This window comes from Eleutherodactylus coqui, chromosome 12, assembly GCF_035609145.1.
Source record: "Eleutherodactylus coqui strain aEleCoq1 chromosome 12, aEleCoq1.hap1, whole genome shotgun sequence".
NCBI lineage: Eukaryota > Metazoa > Chordata > Amphibia > Anura > Eleutherodactylidae > Eleutherodactylus > Eleutherodactylus coqui.
This window is the reverse complement of record NC_089848.1, coordinates 34,402,582-34,415,131: the sequence shown is the minus strand read 5'-3', so window position 1 is coordinate 34,415,131 and position 12,550 is coordinate 34,402,582. Positions and strand designations below refer to the sequence as shown.

The 12,550-nt window shown below is 44.0% G+C and overlaps 1 protein-coding gene and 1 long non-coding RNA gene across 3 annotated transcripts in view; one reads left to right on the top strand and one right to left on the bottom strand.

Annotated features, from left to right (window-relative positions):
- Positions 1–2,404: 2,404 nt before the first annotated feature.
- Positions 2,405–3,812, bottom strand: LOC136586515 (uncharacterized). The gene is made up of 2 exons (XR_010787304.1): positions 3,539–3,812; positions 2,405–3,388 (listed from the first exon to the last, which is right to left on the bottom strand). It is a non-coding gene; the product is annotated as an uncharacterized lncRNA (long non-coding RNA).
- A 247-nt stretch (positions 3,813–4,059) lies between these two features.
- The window catches only part of LOC136586920 (uncharacterized), a 32,287-nt gene continuing 23,796 nt past the window's right edge, over positions 4,060–12,550 (top strand). The window contains exons 1-3 of one of the 2 annotated variants that reach the window (XM_066585239.1): positions 4,060–4,498; positions 6,865–8,077; positions 8,401–11,227. In XM_066585239.1, coding sequence (XP_066441336.1) covers positions 8,895–11,180 — 2,286 coding nt within the window. In that variant the 5' untranslated portion in view covers positions 4,060–4,498; positions 6,865–8,077; positions 8,401–8,894 and the 3' untranslated portion in view covers positions 11,181–11,227. Of the gene's footprint in view, positions 4,499–6,301; positions 6,715–6,864; positions 8,078–8,400 lie in introns of those variants that run through there. The other variant, XM_066585238.1, reaches the window with a different exon arrangement.

The window sequence follows — 12,550 nt, the reverse complement described above, 5'->3', positions numbered from 1 at the left end:
GGCATAAAACACGTTGCGGATTTTTGTGCGGATCTGCACCAAGATCTGCATGTAATAGAAATCTGCATTATATGTTTTATTCAAAAGGAGTTTCATTAGTCCTTCTATAAGACGGTACAAGTGCGCTCCAATTAAAGTTTGACATAATGTGCTGAGCCATCACACGTACTTACAGAAGCTTAGGCTTTACTAAAGCTATAATGCAGTACAAGTGAAGATATCTCTTAGTGGGAGGGAAGGCAGGGGATGGGGTAGCCAGAGCCCACCCGCCAATATCCTAAGGAGTAGATATCCCTAAGTGTTGAATGATGTGTGCCCTGGGTGATCTAGTCGCCAAATCCCTGCAATGATCTGATGGCAATCCACGGTTTCCCAGTGGCATAAAAGGCAGTAAAGGTGTTGTCTTCACTCGCTCTCATCTCCTGATAACGCACACGGGGATTGACCAACATCGCCCTGAGCGGTACATGATTTCCACCGTCTGGGGTTTATTTGTTTGTTCGCAAACAAAAATAAAAAGAAACAAAGCAAACTTTGTTTGATTTGAGATATGGACCCAGAAAACTTTGATCAGACTACTTCCGGGGCTCGACCCGAGAGATGATCTGCAGGTAAAATCAAATGCATCAATCATATCCTGCCAGAGAAGGGCTGCGGGAGGACGTTCCCACCAAATGTGCAGCATATTAGATAGAGCCCAGGAGCATTTCCAATATAATGATGCGTTCGCAGGTTGAAGAAATGTTACAGTTCTGCTGTGGAATTTCCACAACGGAAACGCAGTAAAACGAGATCAGGTTTTGACATAGACTGCAGCCGGGCTGTGTGTGCATGTCATAGCAGAGGTGCATATATAACATAGCAGATATACATTTATATATAGCAGGGCTGTGTGTGTGTCATAGCAGAGGTGTGTATATAACATAGCAGATATACATTTGTGTATAGCAGGGCTGTGTGTGTGTGTCATAGCAGAGATGTATAAATAACATAGCAGATATACATTTGTATATAGCAGGGCTGTGTGTGCATTTCATAGCAGAGGTGCGTATATAACATAGCAGATATACATTTGTATATAGCAGGGCTGTGTGTGCGTGTCATAGCAGAGGTGCGTATATAACATAGCAAATACACATTTGTATATAGCAGGGCTGTGTGTGCGTATCATAGCAGAGGTGCGTATATAACATAGCGGATATGCATTAGTATATAGCAGGGCTGTGTGTACGTGTCATAGCAGAGGTGCATATATAACAGCGCATATACATTTGTATATAGCAGGGCTGTGTGTGCGTATCATAGCAGAGGTGCGTATATAACATAGCGGATATACATTTGTATATAGCATGTCTGTGTGCGTGTCATAGCAGAGGTGCGTATATAACATAGCGGATATACATTTGTATATAGCAGGGCTGTGTGTGTGTGTCATATCAGAGGTGCGTATATAACATAGCGGATATACATTTGTATATAGCAGGACTATGTATGCGTGTCATAGCAGAGGTGTGTATATAACATAGCAGATATACATTTGTATATAGCAGGGCTGTGTGTGCATGTCATAGCAGAGGTGCGTATATAACATAGCGGATATACATTTGTATATAGCAGGGCTGTGCGTGCATGTCATATCAGAGGTGCGTATATGACTTAGCGGATATACATTTGTACATAGCAGGGCTCTGTGTGCATGCCATAGCAGAGGTGCGTATATAACATAGCAGATATACATTTGTATATTGCAGGGCTGTGTGTGCGTGTCATAGCAGAGGTGCGTATATAACATAGCAGATATACATTTGTATATAGCAGGGCTGTGTGTGCGTGTCATAGCAGAGGTGCATAAATAACATAGCAGATATACATTTGTCTATAGCAGGGCTGTGTGTGCATTTCATAGCAGAGGTGCATATATAACATTAATCCTAAAAGGGCATTAATCCTAAGAGGACGCATATTTCTACGTCCTCTAGGATTAAAGCCCACTTAGTGAGGACGTAGAATCCCGATGGGGCCGTCACTAAGGGGTTAAAGCCTACTTAGCTAGGATGTAAAAAGGCAATGCGGCGGTCACTAAGGGGTTAAGGTAAATGTAAGTGGGGTCAAAGTGGCTGGGCCTGAGATATAATTGTCTGGTAGTAACTTTATTTTGTCGTTATGCCTTTTGAGCTGCTAAGATAGAGCCATCATGTTCTGGCCCAAACCGTGTGACCAGCTCCAACTGATTACTTGTAACAACGGCGTTGGCCTCCTGCCTTTGGTTTAGGCTAGGGTGGTTATCGGTGAAGAAACTGGTAGAGCTGTTGAAACGTGTGCAGGTTCTCGTAGGCGTCGGTGTGCACCATTCAGAAGCAGTAAAGGCGTGCAGGTTCTTGTAGGTAAGAGCAGCACTCAGGGGTTAATTCCAGAGAAACTTTATTGCCCACAACGTTTCAACTCAGAAGAGTCTTTGTCAAGTGCTGGGTTACATACACACATGCCAACATTAAATAGTTACCATAACTCCGCCTCCACCAATCACATACATAGAAACAACATCACATTACATCATGTCCACCTCCATTGGGTGAATCAGTTTCACATCACCGGTGCAGCATAATCAAAATCAATACAACCATAGTGTTTTATTTACCCTCACATGTGTTTCTGACGGGTACTGGAGAGGTCGCACATTGATGACGTCACTCCTGTCCGGGACTCCTGTCTTTAACATCACAGAATTCAATCTGTGTGTTTCCCATGCATACGTCAGAGTCAGCTGACAGAGCACATGATCGGAGCTCACGCCCGGCTCCTCCCACGCAATCCGGCCGCTGAACCCAGCAGTATCAAGGGACTCCTTCAGTCTGTACGTCACTCGCAACTGGCAGAACACGTGATCGGAGCCTCCACCGGACCTCCCCCACATGCATCAGTCGCTGGAAAGTGCCTGACATGTTCTATACTACTCATTACTAGTTATCACTTATGTTAATACAATATCTTTACCCAAATCTGGCTCAGGATCAATGATCCCGCCGTAAAAACCGGGAGGGATATCATCAAGCCATAGCCATTGATAGTGTGACCTTCCACCTGTAGTCGCATGACCACATGTGTAGGTGCACAAACAGGGCTTTACCCTAAGAGACAGTGTCAATTATATGTCATATGTACACCTTACAGCAAGTACATGTGGAATCATATAACTAGCGCTAGTCAATACCTGGACCCATATTGATATATCATTGGCACTATACACCTATGGTAATCAATTGAACAACATGAGACCTCAAAAGATCAACAACGCATAATATGTCATGCTAGTATGTTTTTATTCATTTATTCTGTTATTTTATACAATGTAGCACCGGACATGGGAAACTGCATCACCCAAAGGAACCTACAAAAAAACAAACAAGTGTTAAAAAAGGAAGGGTAAAAACAATACACAAAGAATCAATGCTAAACCAATTCATCAAAAACAAGTCAATCTACAAATAATAAAGGGTTATACTCCACATTAAGGCCCCTGGGGGTTAGGGAATCTAACCTGAAAATCCATTTGGCCTCCAATAGCTTCAACCTCCGTTCCCTGTCTCCCCCCCTCTCGTCTCTCTCAACCGAATCGATAACCATAAATCGAAACTGACTAATCGAATGGTTGTGATCTTCAAAATGTCGGGGAATGGGGAGGTCGAGTTTTCTGGTCCTGATATTGCTTTTGTGGTTTGACATGCGTTTCCGAACCTCCGTGGTTGTTTGTCCCACGTATTGAAGGCCGCATGGACAACTGATTAGATACACCACAAACGCAGACCAGCAACTGTACCATCCACGAATCCAAAATCTTTTACCTGTCCTTGGATGTGCAAAACTATCCCCCTTAACCATGTTGTGGCATGACGCACAACCAAGGCAAGGAAAGTTACCGTTTTTTATAGGTGCCAATGTTCTCTGTATTGAGCCACTGGGACCAGGGGAAGACGTGCAAACAAGACGGTCTTTCAAGTTCCGTGCCCGCCTATACGCCATCATGGGTGGATCAGTGAACTCCACGATGTCGCACCATGATGTCAGAGCATGACTTGAATATCTGCATGGAGAAAATTAAAACAGCTCTGCAAAGGTACAGGAACGACGTTGAGTATACGAAACGTAACAAATGGTCTAGAGATGAGCAGGATTATATAACAGGGAAGGTCTATAACTGGCAAAATACTCCCAATAGACAACCTGGCAAGAACCCTGCTAATAAAAGGGTGAGACAAAGAAGACCACGATGGGGCAGATCCCAGTTTGGTTGGTCTTCGGCAGGATCTGAGTCAGCTGAGGAGTTGGGTTTATCTTCCTCCACAACGGAATCTTTTTTAGGTCAACGACCCCCGAGAGGGGCCGCCACCTCAATCCGTACAAGGGAAAGAGACGAGGAGGAAGAAAACACAACCGGTCCCGCAAGAAATCCCAGGACGATACAGACGCGGTCAGGATCCCGGACCAGGAGATAATGGAGGTACCTGTGGTTAACATTTCTTCTAAATCCTTGTCCTCCATACAGGAGCGGGCCTTATCTAAGGGCTTGTCCTTTGTTCCAACAGTAAACACTGAATGGTTTGATATGGATATCAGCATTAGACAATTTATCAGACGCTTGAGGCTACGCACTTATTTTGCCTCTGCTGAGACCAATCAAACCTCAAATGAATCTATTGCGAATGCTACTACATCATTTTCATTTAGGGGTACGGGTCTACGCAATCCGAGTAAATTTCAGCCACCAGTAAGTGATGCTGCGGTTGATGTCTATAAGAATCTGGTAAATCATGATATTACTAGGTTACGTGATCGATCGAATAGACGGCGGATCCGACCTAATATGAGTAAAGCAGAGTGGCTGGCGATAAATTCATTGAGCAGTGATGATTCAATAACGATCCGCCCGGCGGACAAGGGAGGGGCCATTATCATCATGGACTCCCAGTATTACCACCAAGAATTGAGTACCCAACTGTCAGACACTCTGGTTTATGAAGTGTTAACGTCGGATCCAACCAGTACAGTTCGATCTCAATTGAAGTTGGTCTTAGATCAGGCGAGGAGTGATGGGTTAATCGATCAACAATTGCTTGAATTTATGTATCCTGAATATCCTATTTTGGCCAAAATTTATACAATACCGAAAGTCCACAAGGACATACAACGCCCTCCAGGTCGACCCATTGTATCAGGGAGGGGGTCTCTGTTCAATAATGTCTCCCGTTTTCTTGATGTTATATTGAGACAGCATGCCACAGAGGCTACATCATACATTAAGGACACATCTGACTTTTTGTGTAAACTTGAACGTATTACTGTCAGAGAGGAGGCCATTTTGGCCTCTTTTGATGTATCATCGTTATACACAATTATTCAGCATGAGGTCGGCACAGCGGCAGTGGAATTTTTTCTGTCTCGGTCAACTTTACCTGAGGAATGTGTTAATTTGGTGCGTACACTGTTATTGATGGTGTTGTCTAACAACTTTTTTCTGTACTGTGGCAAGCTGTACCGGCAGTTACAAGGGACTGCGATGGGGTCTAACATGGCCCCTTCGTATGCAAACATATACATGCGGTACATTGAGGAAACGCGTCTTTGTACCTCCCCAGCCTGGGCCTTTGCCCAGGTCTGGTGGAGGTACATTGACGACGTGTTCCTCATTTGGAATGGCTCAATGGAACAACTAAAAGCGTTCCATGAAGAAATAAATAATCTTCTTCCTGAATTGAAGTTCACCCTTTCTGCATCAGATAAATCTATCCAGTTCTTGGATGTTCTGATTATAAAACAAGGATCCGGTCTAGTAACGGATTTATACACTAAGCCCACTGACCGTAATAATTTATTACAATACTCGAGCTGCCACCCGCCGGCCATGATGAGATCTCTACCCTGGAGTCAGATGCTCAGGGTCCGGCGGGTGGTTAGCGACGAATTTTTCGATGACAGATTGGAGGCTATGTGTAGAAAATTCGCTGCTAGGGGATATCCACAGGATCTGTTAAGTAAACAGACGTACAGGGTGAAGCAGATAGCTCGGACGTCGATTCTTAGTCCTTCAAAAAGTAACAAGGCCACCATGAAACGCATCCCGTTTGTGTCCACTTATGGAGCCCACAGTGGGGAAATTTGTTCTATATTGAACAAACACTGGCATGTTTTGGCGAGGAGCCACCCGGACATCGTGGAGTTCACTGATCCACCCATGATGGCGTATAGGCGGGCACGGAACTTGAAAGACCGTCTTGTTTGCACGTCTTCCCCTGGTTCCAGTGGCTCAATACAGAGAACATTGGCACCTATAAAAAACGGTAACTTTCCTTGCCTTGGTTGTGCGTCATGCCACAACATGGTTAAGGGGGATAGTTTTGCACATCCAAGGACAGGTAAAAGATTTCGGATTCGTGGATGGTACAGTTGCTGGTCTGCGTTTGTGGTGTATCTAATCAGTTGTCCATGCGGCCTTCAATACGTGGGACAAACAACCACGGAGGTTCGGAAACGCATGTCAAACCACAAAAGCAATATCAGGACCAGAAAACTCGACCTCCCCATTCCCCGACATTTTGAAGATCACAACCATTCGATTAGTCAGTTTCGATTTATGGTTATCGATTCGGTTGAGAGAGACGAGAGGGGGGGAGACAGGGAACGGAGGTTGAAGCTATTGGAGGCCAAATGGATTTTCAGGTTAGATTCCCTAACCCCCAGGGGCCTTAATGTGGAGTATAACCCTTTATTATTTGTAGATTGACTTGTTTTTGATGAATTGGTTTAGCATTGATTCTTTGTGTATTGTTTTTACCCTTCCTTTTTTAACACTTGTTTGTTTTTTTGTAGGTTCCTTTGGGTGATGCAGTTTCCCATGTCCGGTGCTACATTGTATAAAATAACAGAATAAATGAATAAAAACATACTAGCATGACATATTATGCGTTGTTGATCTTTTGAGGTCTCATGTTGTTCAATTGATTACCATAGGTGTATAGTGCCAATGATATATCAATATGGGTCCAGGTATTGACTAGCGCTAGTTATATGATTCCACATGTACTTGCTGTAAGGTGTACATATGACATATAATTGACACTGTCTCTTAGGGTAAAGCCCTGTTTGTGCACCTACACATGTGGTCATGCGACTACAGGTGGAAGGTCACACTATCAATGGCTATGGCTTGATGATATCCCTCCCGGTTTTTACGGCGGGATCATTGATCCTGAGCCAGATTTGGGTAAAGATATTGTATTAACATAAGTGATAACTAGTAATGAGTAGTATAGAACATGTCAGGCACTTTCCAGCGACTGATGCATGTGGGGGAGGTCCGGTGGAGGCTCCGATCACGTGTTCTGCCAGTTGCGAGTGACGTACAGACTGAAGGAGTCCCTTGATACTGCTGGGTTCAGCGGCCGGATTGCGTGGGAGGAGCCGGGCGTGAGCTCCGATCATGTGCTCTGTCAGCTGACTCTGACGTATGCATGGGAAACACACAGATTGAATTCTGTGATGTTAAAGACAGGAGTCCCGGACAGGAGTGACGTCATCAATGTGCGACCTCTCCAGTACCCGTCAGAAACACATGTGAGGGTAAATAAAACACTATGGTTGTATTGATTTTGATTATGCTGCACCGGTGATGTGAAACTGATTCACCCAATGGAGGTGGACATGATGTAATGTGATGTTGTTTCTATGTATGTGATTGGTGGAGGCGGAGTTATGGTAACTATTTAATGTTGGCATGTGTGTATGTAACCCAGCACTTGACAAAGACTCTTCTGAGTTGAAACGTTGTGGGCAATAAAGTTTCTCTGGAATTAACCCCTGAGTGCTGCTCTTATCTACTCTTCTTTGCTATTTGGAATACGGTCCAGGATCCAGGACTTTTGAGAGCGAGCACCTCTTGGAGTGGAATATCTTCCCTGGAGATACACAGGGTTTACGTGTGCTGTGATCCATTTACTATTTGGAATTGCTGGAAGTATGGATCCGGGTTCGCGGGCACCACTAGAAGATCCCTCCATCTTGAATCGACCAGCTGGGGAGTCTGGTAAGCCTAAAGTGTTTTCATACACAGTTGATGATGCACTCCGCATCATTGACCGCTCTGAGAAGGACAATGCCTTATTTAGTACACCTGACGTGAAGGTGCATCTGCGCAAATTTGAATCAATGAATAAACACCTTATTGCCTCTAAATTACACTCCACGACGTTACGGGAGTACTTTTTGGCACAAAGAATCCCTAGGGGTTTGCGTCCACATACTCGTCCCACATTATTTGCTGATAACGAAGCCTTTTTGGAAAAATTTGTGGGTATAGCAAATAAATTTGCTTTTGATTTGATTTTACTCAACCTGGAGTTCCTACAGGATGAAATAACGAAGACCTCAGCAACTATTGAGACGATGGAGCAAGAGATTCGCACCATGATGTCAGAGCATGACTTGAATATCTGCATGGAGAAAATTAAAACAGCTCTGCAAAGGTACAGGAACGACGTTGAGTATACGAAACGTAACAAATGGTCTAGAGATGAGCAGGATTATATAACAGGGAAGGTCTATAACTGGCAAAATACTCCCAATAGACAACCTGGCAAGAACCCTGCTAATAAAAGGGTGAGACAAAGAAGACCACGATGGGGCAGATCCCAGTTTGGTTGGTCTTCGGCAGGATCTGAGTCAGCTGAGGAGTTGGGTTTATCTTCCTCCACAACGGAATCTTTTTTAGGTCAACGACCCCCGAGAGGGGCCGCCACCTCAATCCGTACAAGGGAAAGAGACGAGGAGGAAGAAAACACAACCGGTCCCGCAAGAAATCCCAGGACGATACAGACGCGGTCAGGATCCCGGACCAGGAGATAATGGAGGTACCTGTGGTTAACATTTCTTCTAAATCCTTGTCCTCCATACAGGAGCGGGCCTTATCTAAGGGCTTGTCCTTTGTTCCAACAGTAAACACTGAATGGTTTGATATGGATATCAGCATTAGACAATTTATCAGACGCTTGAGGCTACGCACTTATTTTGCCTCTGCTGAGACCAATCAAACCTCAAATGAATCTATTGCGAATGCTACTACATCATTTTCATTTAGGGGTACGGGTCTACGCAATCCGAGTAAATTTCAGCCACCAGTAAGTGATGCTGCGGTTGATGTCTATAAGAATCTGGTAAATCATGATATTACTAGGTTACGTGATCGATCGAATAGACGGCGGATCCGACCTAATATGAGTAAAGCAGAGTGGCTGGCGATAAATTCATTGAGCAGTGATGATTCAATAACGATCCGCCCGGCGGACAAGGGAGGGGCCATTATCATCATGGACTCCCAGTATTACCACCAAGAATTGAGTACCCAACTGTCAGACACTCTGGTTTATGAAGTGTTAACGTCGGATCCAACCAGTACAGTTCGATCTCAATTGAAGTTGGTCTTAGATCAGGCGAGGAGTGATGGGTTAATCGATCAACAATTGCTTGAATTTATGTATCCTGAATATCCTATTTTGGCCAAAATTTATACAATACCGAAAGTCCACAAGGACATACAACGCCCTCCAGGTCGACCCATTGTATCAGGGAGGGGGTCTCTGTTCAATAATGTCTCCCGTTTTCTTGATGTTATATTGAGACAGCATGCCACAGAGGCTACATCATACATTAAGGACACATCTGACTTTTTGTGTAAACTTGAACGTATTACTGTCAGAGAGGAGGCCATTTTGGCCTCTTTTGATGTATCATCGTTATACACAATTATTCAGCATGAGGTCGGCACAGCGGCAGTGGAATTTTTTCTGTCTCGGTCAACTTTACCTGAGGAATGTGTTAATTTGGTGCGTACACTGTTATTGATGGTGTTGTCTAACAACTTTTTTCTGTACTGTGGCAAGCTGTACCGGCAGTTACAAGGGACTGCGATGGGGTCTAACATGGCCCCTTCGTATGCAAACATATACATGCGGTACATTGAGGAAACGCGTCTTTGTACCTCCCCAGCCTGGGCCTTTGCCCAGGTCTGGTGGAGGTACATTGACGACGTGTTCCTCATTTGGAATGGCTCAATGGAACAACTAAAAGCGTTCCATGAAGAAATAAATAATCTTCTTCCTGAATTGAAGTTCACCCTTTCTGCATCGGATAAATCTATCCAGTTCTTGGATGTTCTGATTATAAAACAAGGATCCGGTCTAGTAACGGATTTATACACTAAGCCCACTGACCGTAATAATTTATTACAATACTCGAGCTGCCACCCGCCGGCCATGATGAGATCTCTACCCTGGAGTCAGATGCTCAGGGTCCGGCGGGTGGTTAGCGACGAATTTTTCGATGACAGATTGGAGGCTATGTGTAGAAAATTCGCTGCTAGGGGATATCCACAGGATCTGTTAAGTAAACAGACGTACAGGGTGAAGCAGATAGCTCGGACGTCGATTCTTAGTCCTTCAAAAAGTAACAAGGCCACCATGAAACGCATCCCGTTTGTGTCCACTTATGGAGCCCACAGTGGGGAAATTTGTTCTATATTGAACAAACACTGGCATGTTTTGGCGAGGAGCCACCCGGACATCGTGGAGTTCACTGATCCACCCATGATGGCGTATAGGCGGGCACGGAACTTGAAAGACCGTCTTGTTTGCACGTCTTCCCCTGGTCCCAGTGGCTCAATACAGAGAACATTGGCACCTATAAAAAACGGTAACTTTCCTTGCCTTGGTTGTGCGTCATGCCACAACATGGTTAAGGGGGATAGTTTTGCACATCCAAGGACAGGTAAAAGATTTCGGATTCGTGGATGGTACAGTTGCTGGTCTGCGTTTGTGGTGTATCTAATCAGTTGTCCATGCGGCCTTCAATACGTGGGACAAACAACCACGGAGGTTCGGAAACGCATGTCAAACCACAAAAGCAATATCAGGACCAGAAAACTCGACCTCCCCATTCCCCGACATTTTGAAGATCACAACCATTCGATTAGTCAGTTTCGATTTATGGTTATCGATTCGGTTGAGAGAGACGAGAGGGGGGGAGACAGGGAACGGAGGTTGAAGCTATTGGAGGCCAAATGGATTTTCAGGTTAGATTCCCTAACCCCCAGGGGCCTTAATGTGGAGTATAACCCTTTATTATTTGTAGATTGACTTGTTTTTGATGAATTGGTTTAGCATTGATTCTTTGTGTATTGTTTTTACCCTTCCTTTTTTAATTCCAATAGTTTTTTTATTGTGAAACTTAACAGATACAATATAACATACAGGTCTACATGTTTATTTGTACATACACATCCTGGTTTATATTATAGACACTTTTAACAACTTTTCCACATACATTTTTCCTTATATTAACCTCGGGGGGGGGGGGGGGGTTAGTTGGGGGGGGGTAAGTAGATAGGGAAGGTGGGGAAACACTGGGGAAACACTGGGGAAATGGAGGTGCTTGAGTCCGCTTGTTGTCTACTTCACGCTTATCTATCGTTTTTCCATGTCTTATTGTTCGGATTCCCATCAGACTAAGTAAGGAGATGGGTCCCTTTTCCTACTCTCTGTCCAAGGTTGCCAGATTGCTTTGTATTTGGTCATGTTATTTTGTTTCATTGCAAACAGTCTTTCTAGTGTATTGTGTTCCTCTAATAATTTTGTGAGATTCTGTGCTGAGGGTGTTGTTGTGGATTTCCAGTTTTTCACTATCAAGAATTTTACACAGAGCAGCATGTGTGTTATGAATTTCCTGCACTGGGGCGGAAACTTCTCCACCCCCAGCAGCAATATCGCTGTTTGGGGTTTTATTTTAATTCTGATCCCCCAGATTTTATGGACGATTGTGGGAATTTCATTCCACAGTGGTCTTAGGCAGGGACAGTCCCACAGTATATGTCTTAGGGATCCCCTTTCCTCACATCCCCTCCAGCAGTTTTCCGGGGAACCTGGGAACATCTGAGCAAGTTTTAAGGGGGAGTAGTACCACCTTGTTATTGTTTTCTGGTGGACTTCAAGTAACTTGGCGCTCAAGGTACATTTAAATGCCCAGTTGCAAGTTTTTTCCCAGTATTCTAGTTCATATGAAACTTTTAGGTCTCTTTCCCAGTTAAGTATATGTATTTTTTTCTGTTTGTTTGGGTCTCCTTTAGCTTCTCCATTATGCAGCTCATACCATTGTTTTAATTTATTGTGTGGTAGGTTTTGAGCATAGAGTAAGTTGTAAAGGTTGATGGGTAGGGTAAGTGGAAGACCTTTATTGCCCGTTATGTAGCTTTTTATCTTCATGTATTGAAATGCATCTGCTTGAGTGAGTATTGTTTTTTCGCATAATTTGTCGAAGGCCATAATTTTACCGTCTTCTTGGATATCTGAAATTAGTTTTATTCCTTTTTGCTTCCATTTTGTTAGCGCTATGTTAGGAATCAGTGCTTCCAATGCTTCAATTGGTATTGGTACTTGTCTCCTCGGAACATGTAGCGTTGTGATTTTGAGAGTAGCCAACCATGTTTCTATTGAGGATTTGATAGAAGGGC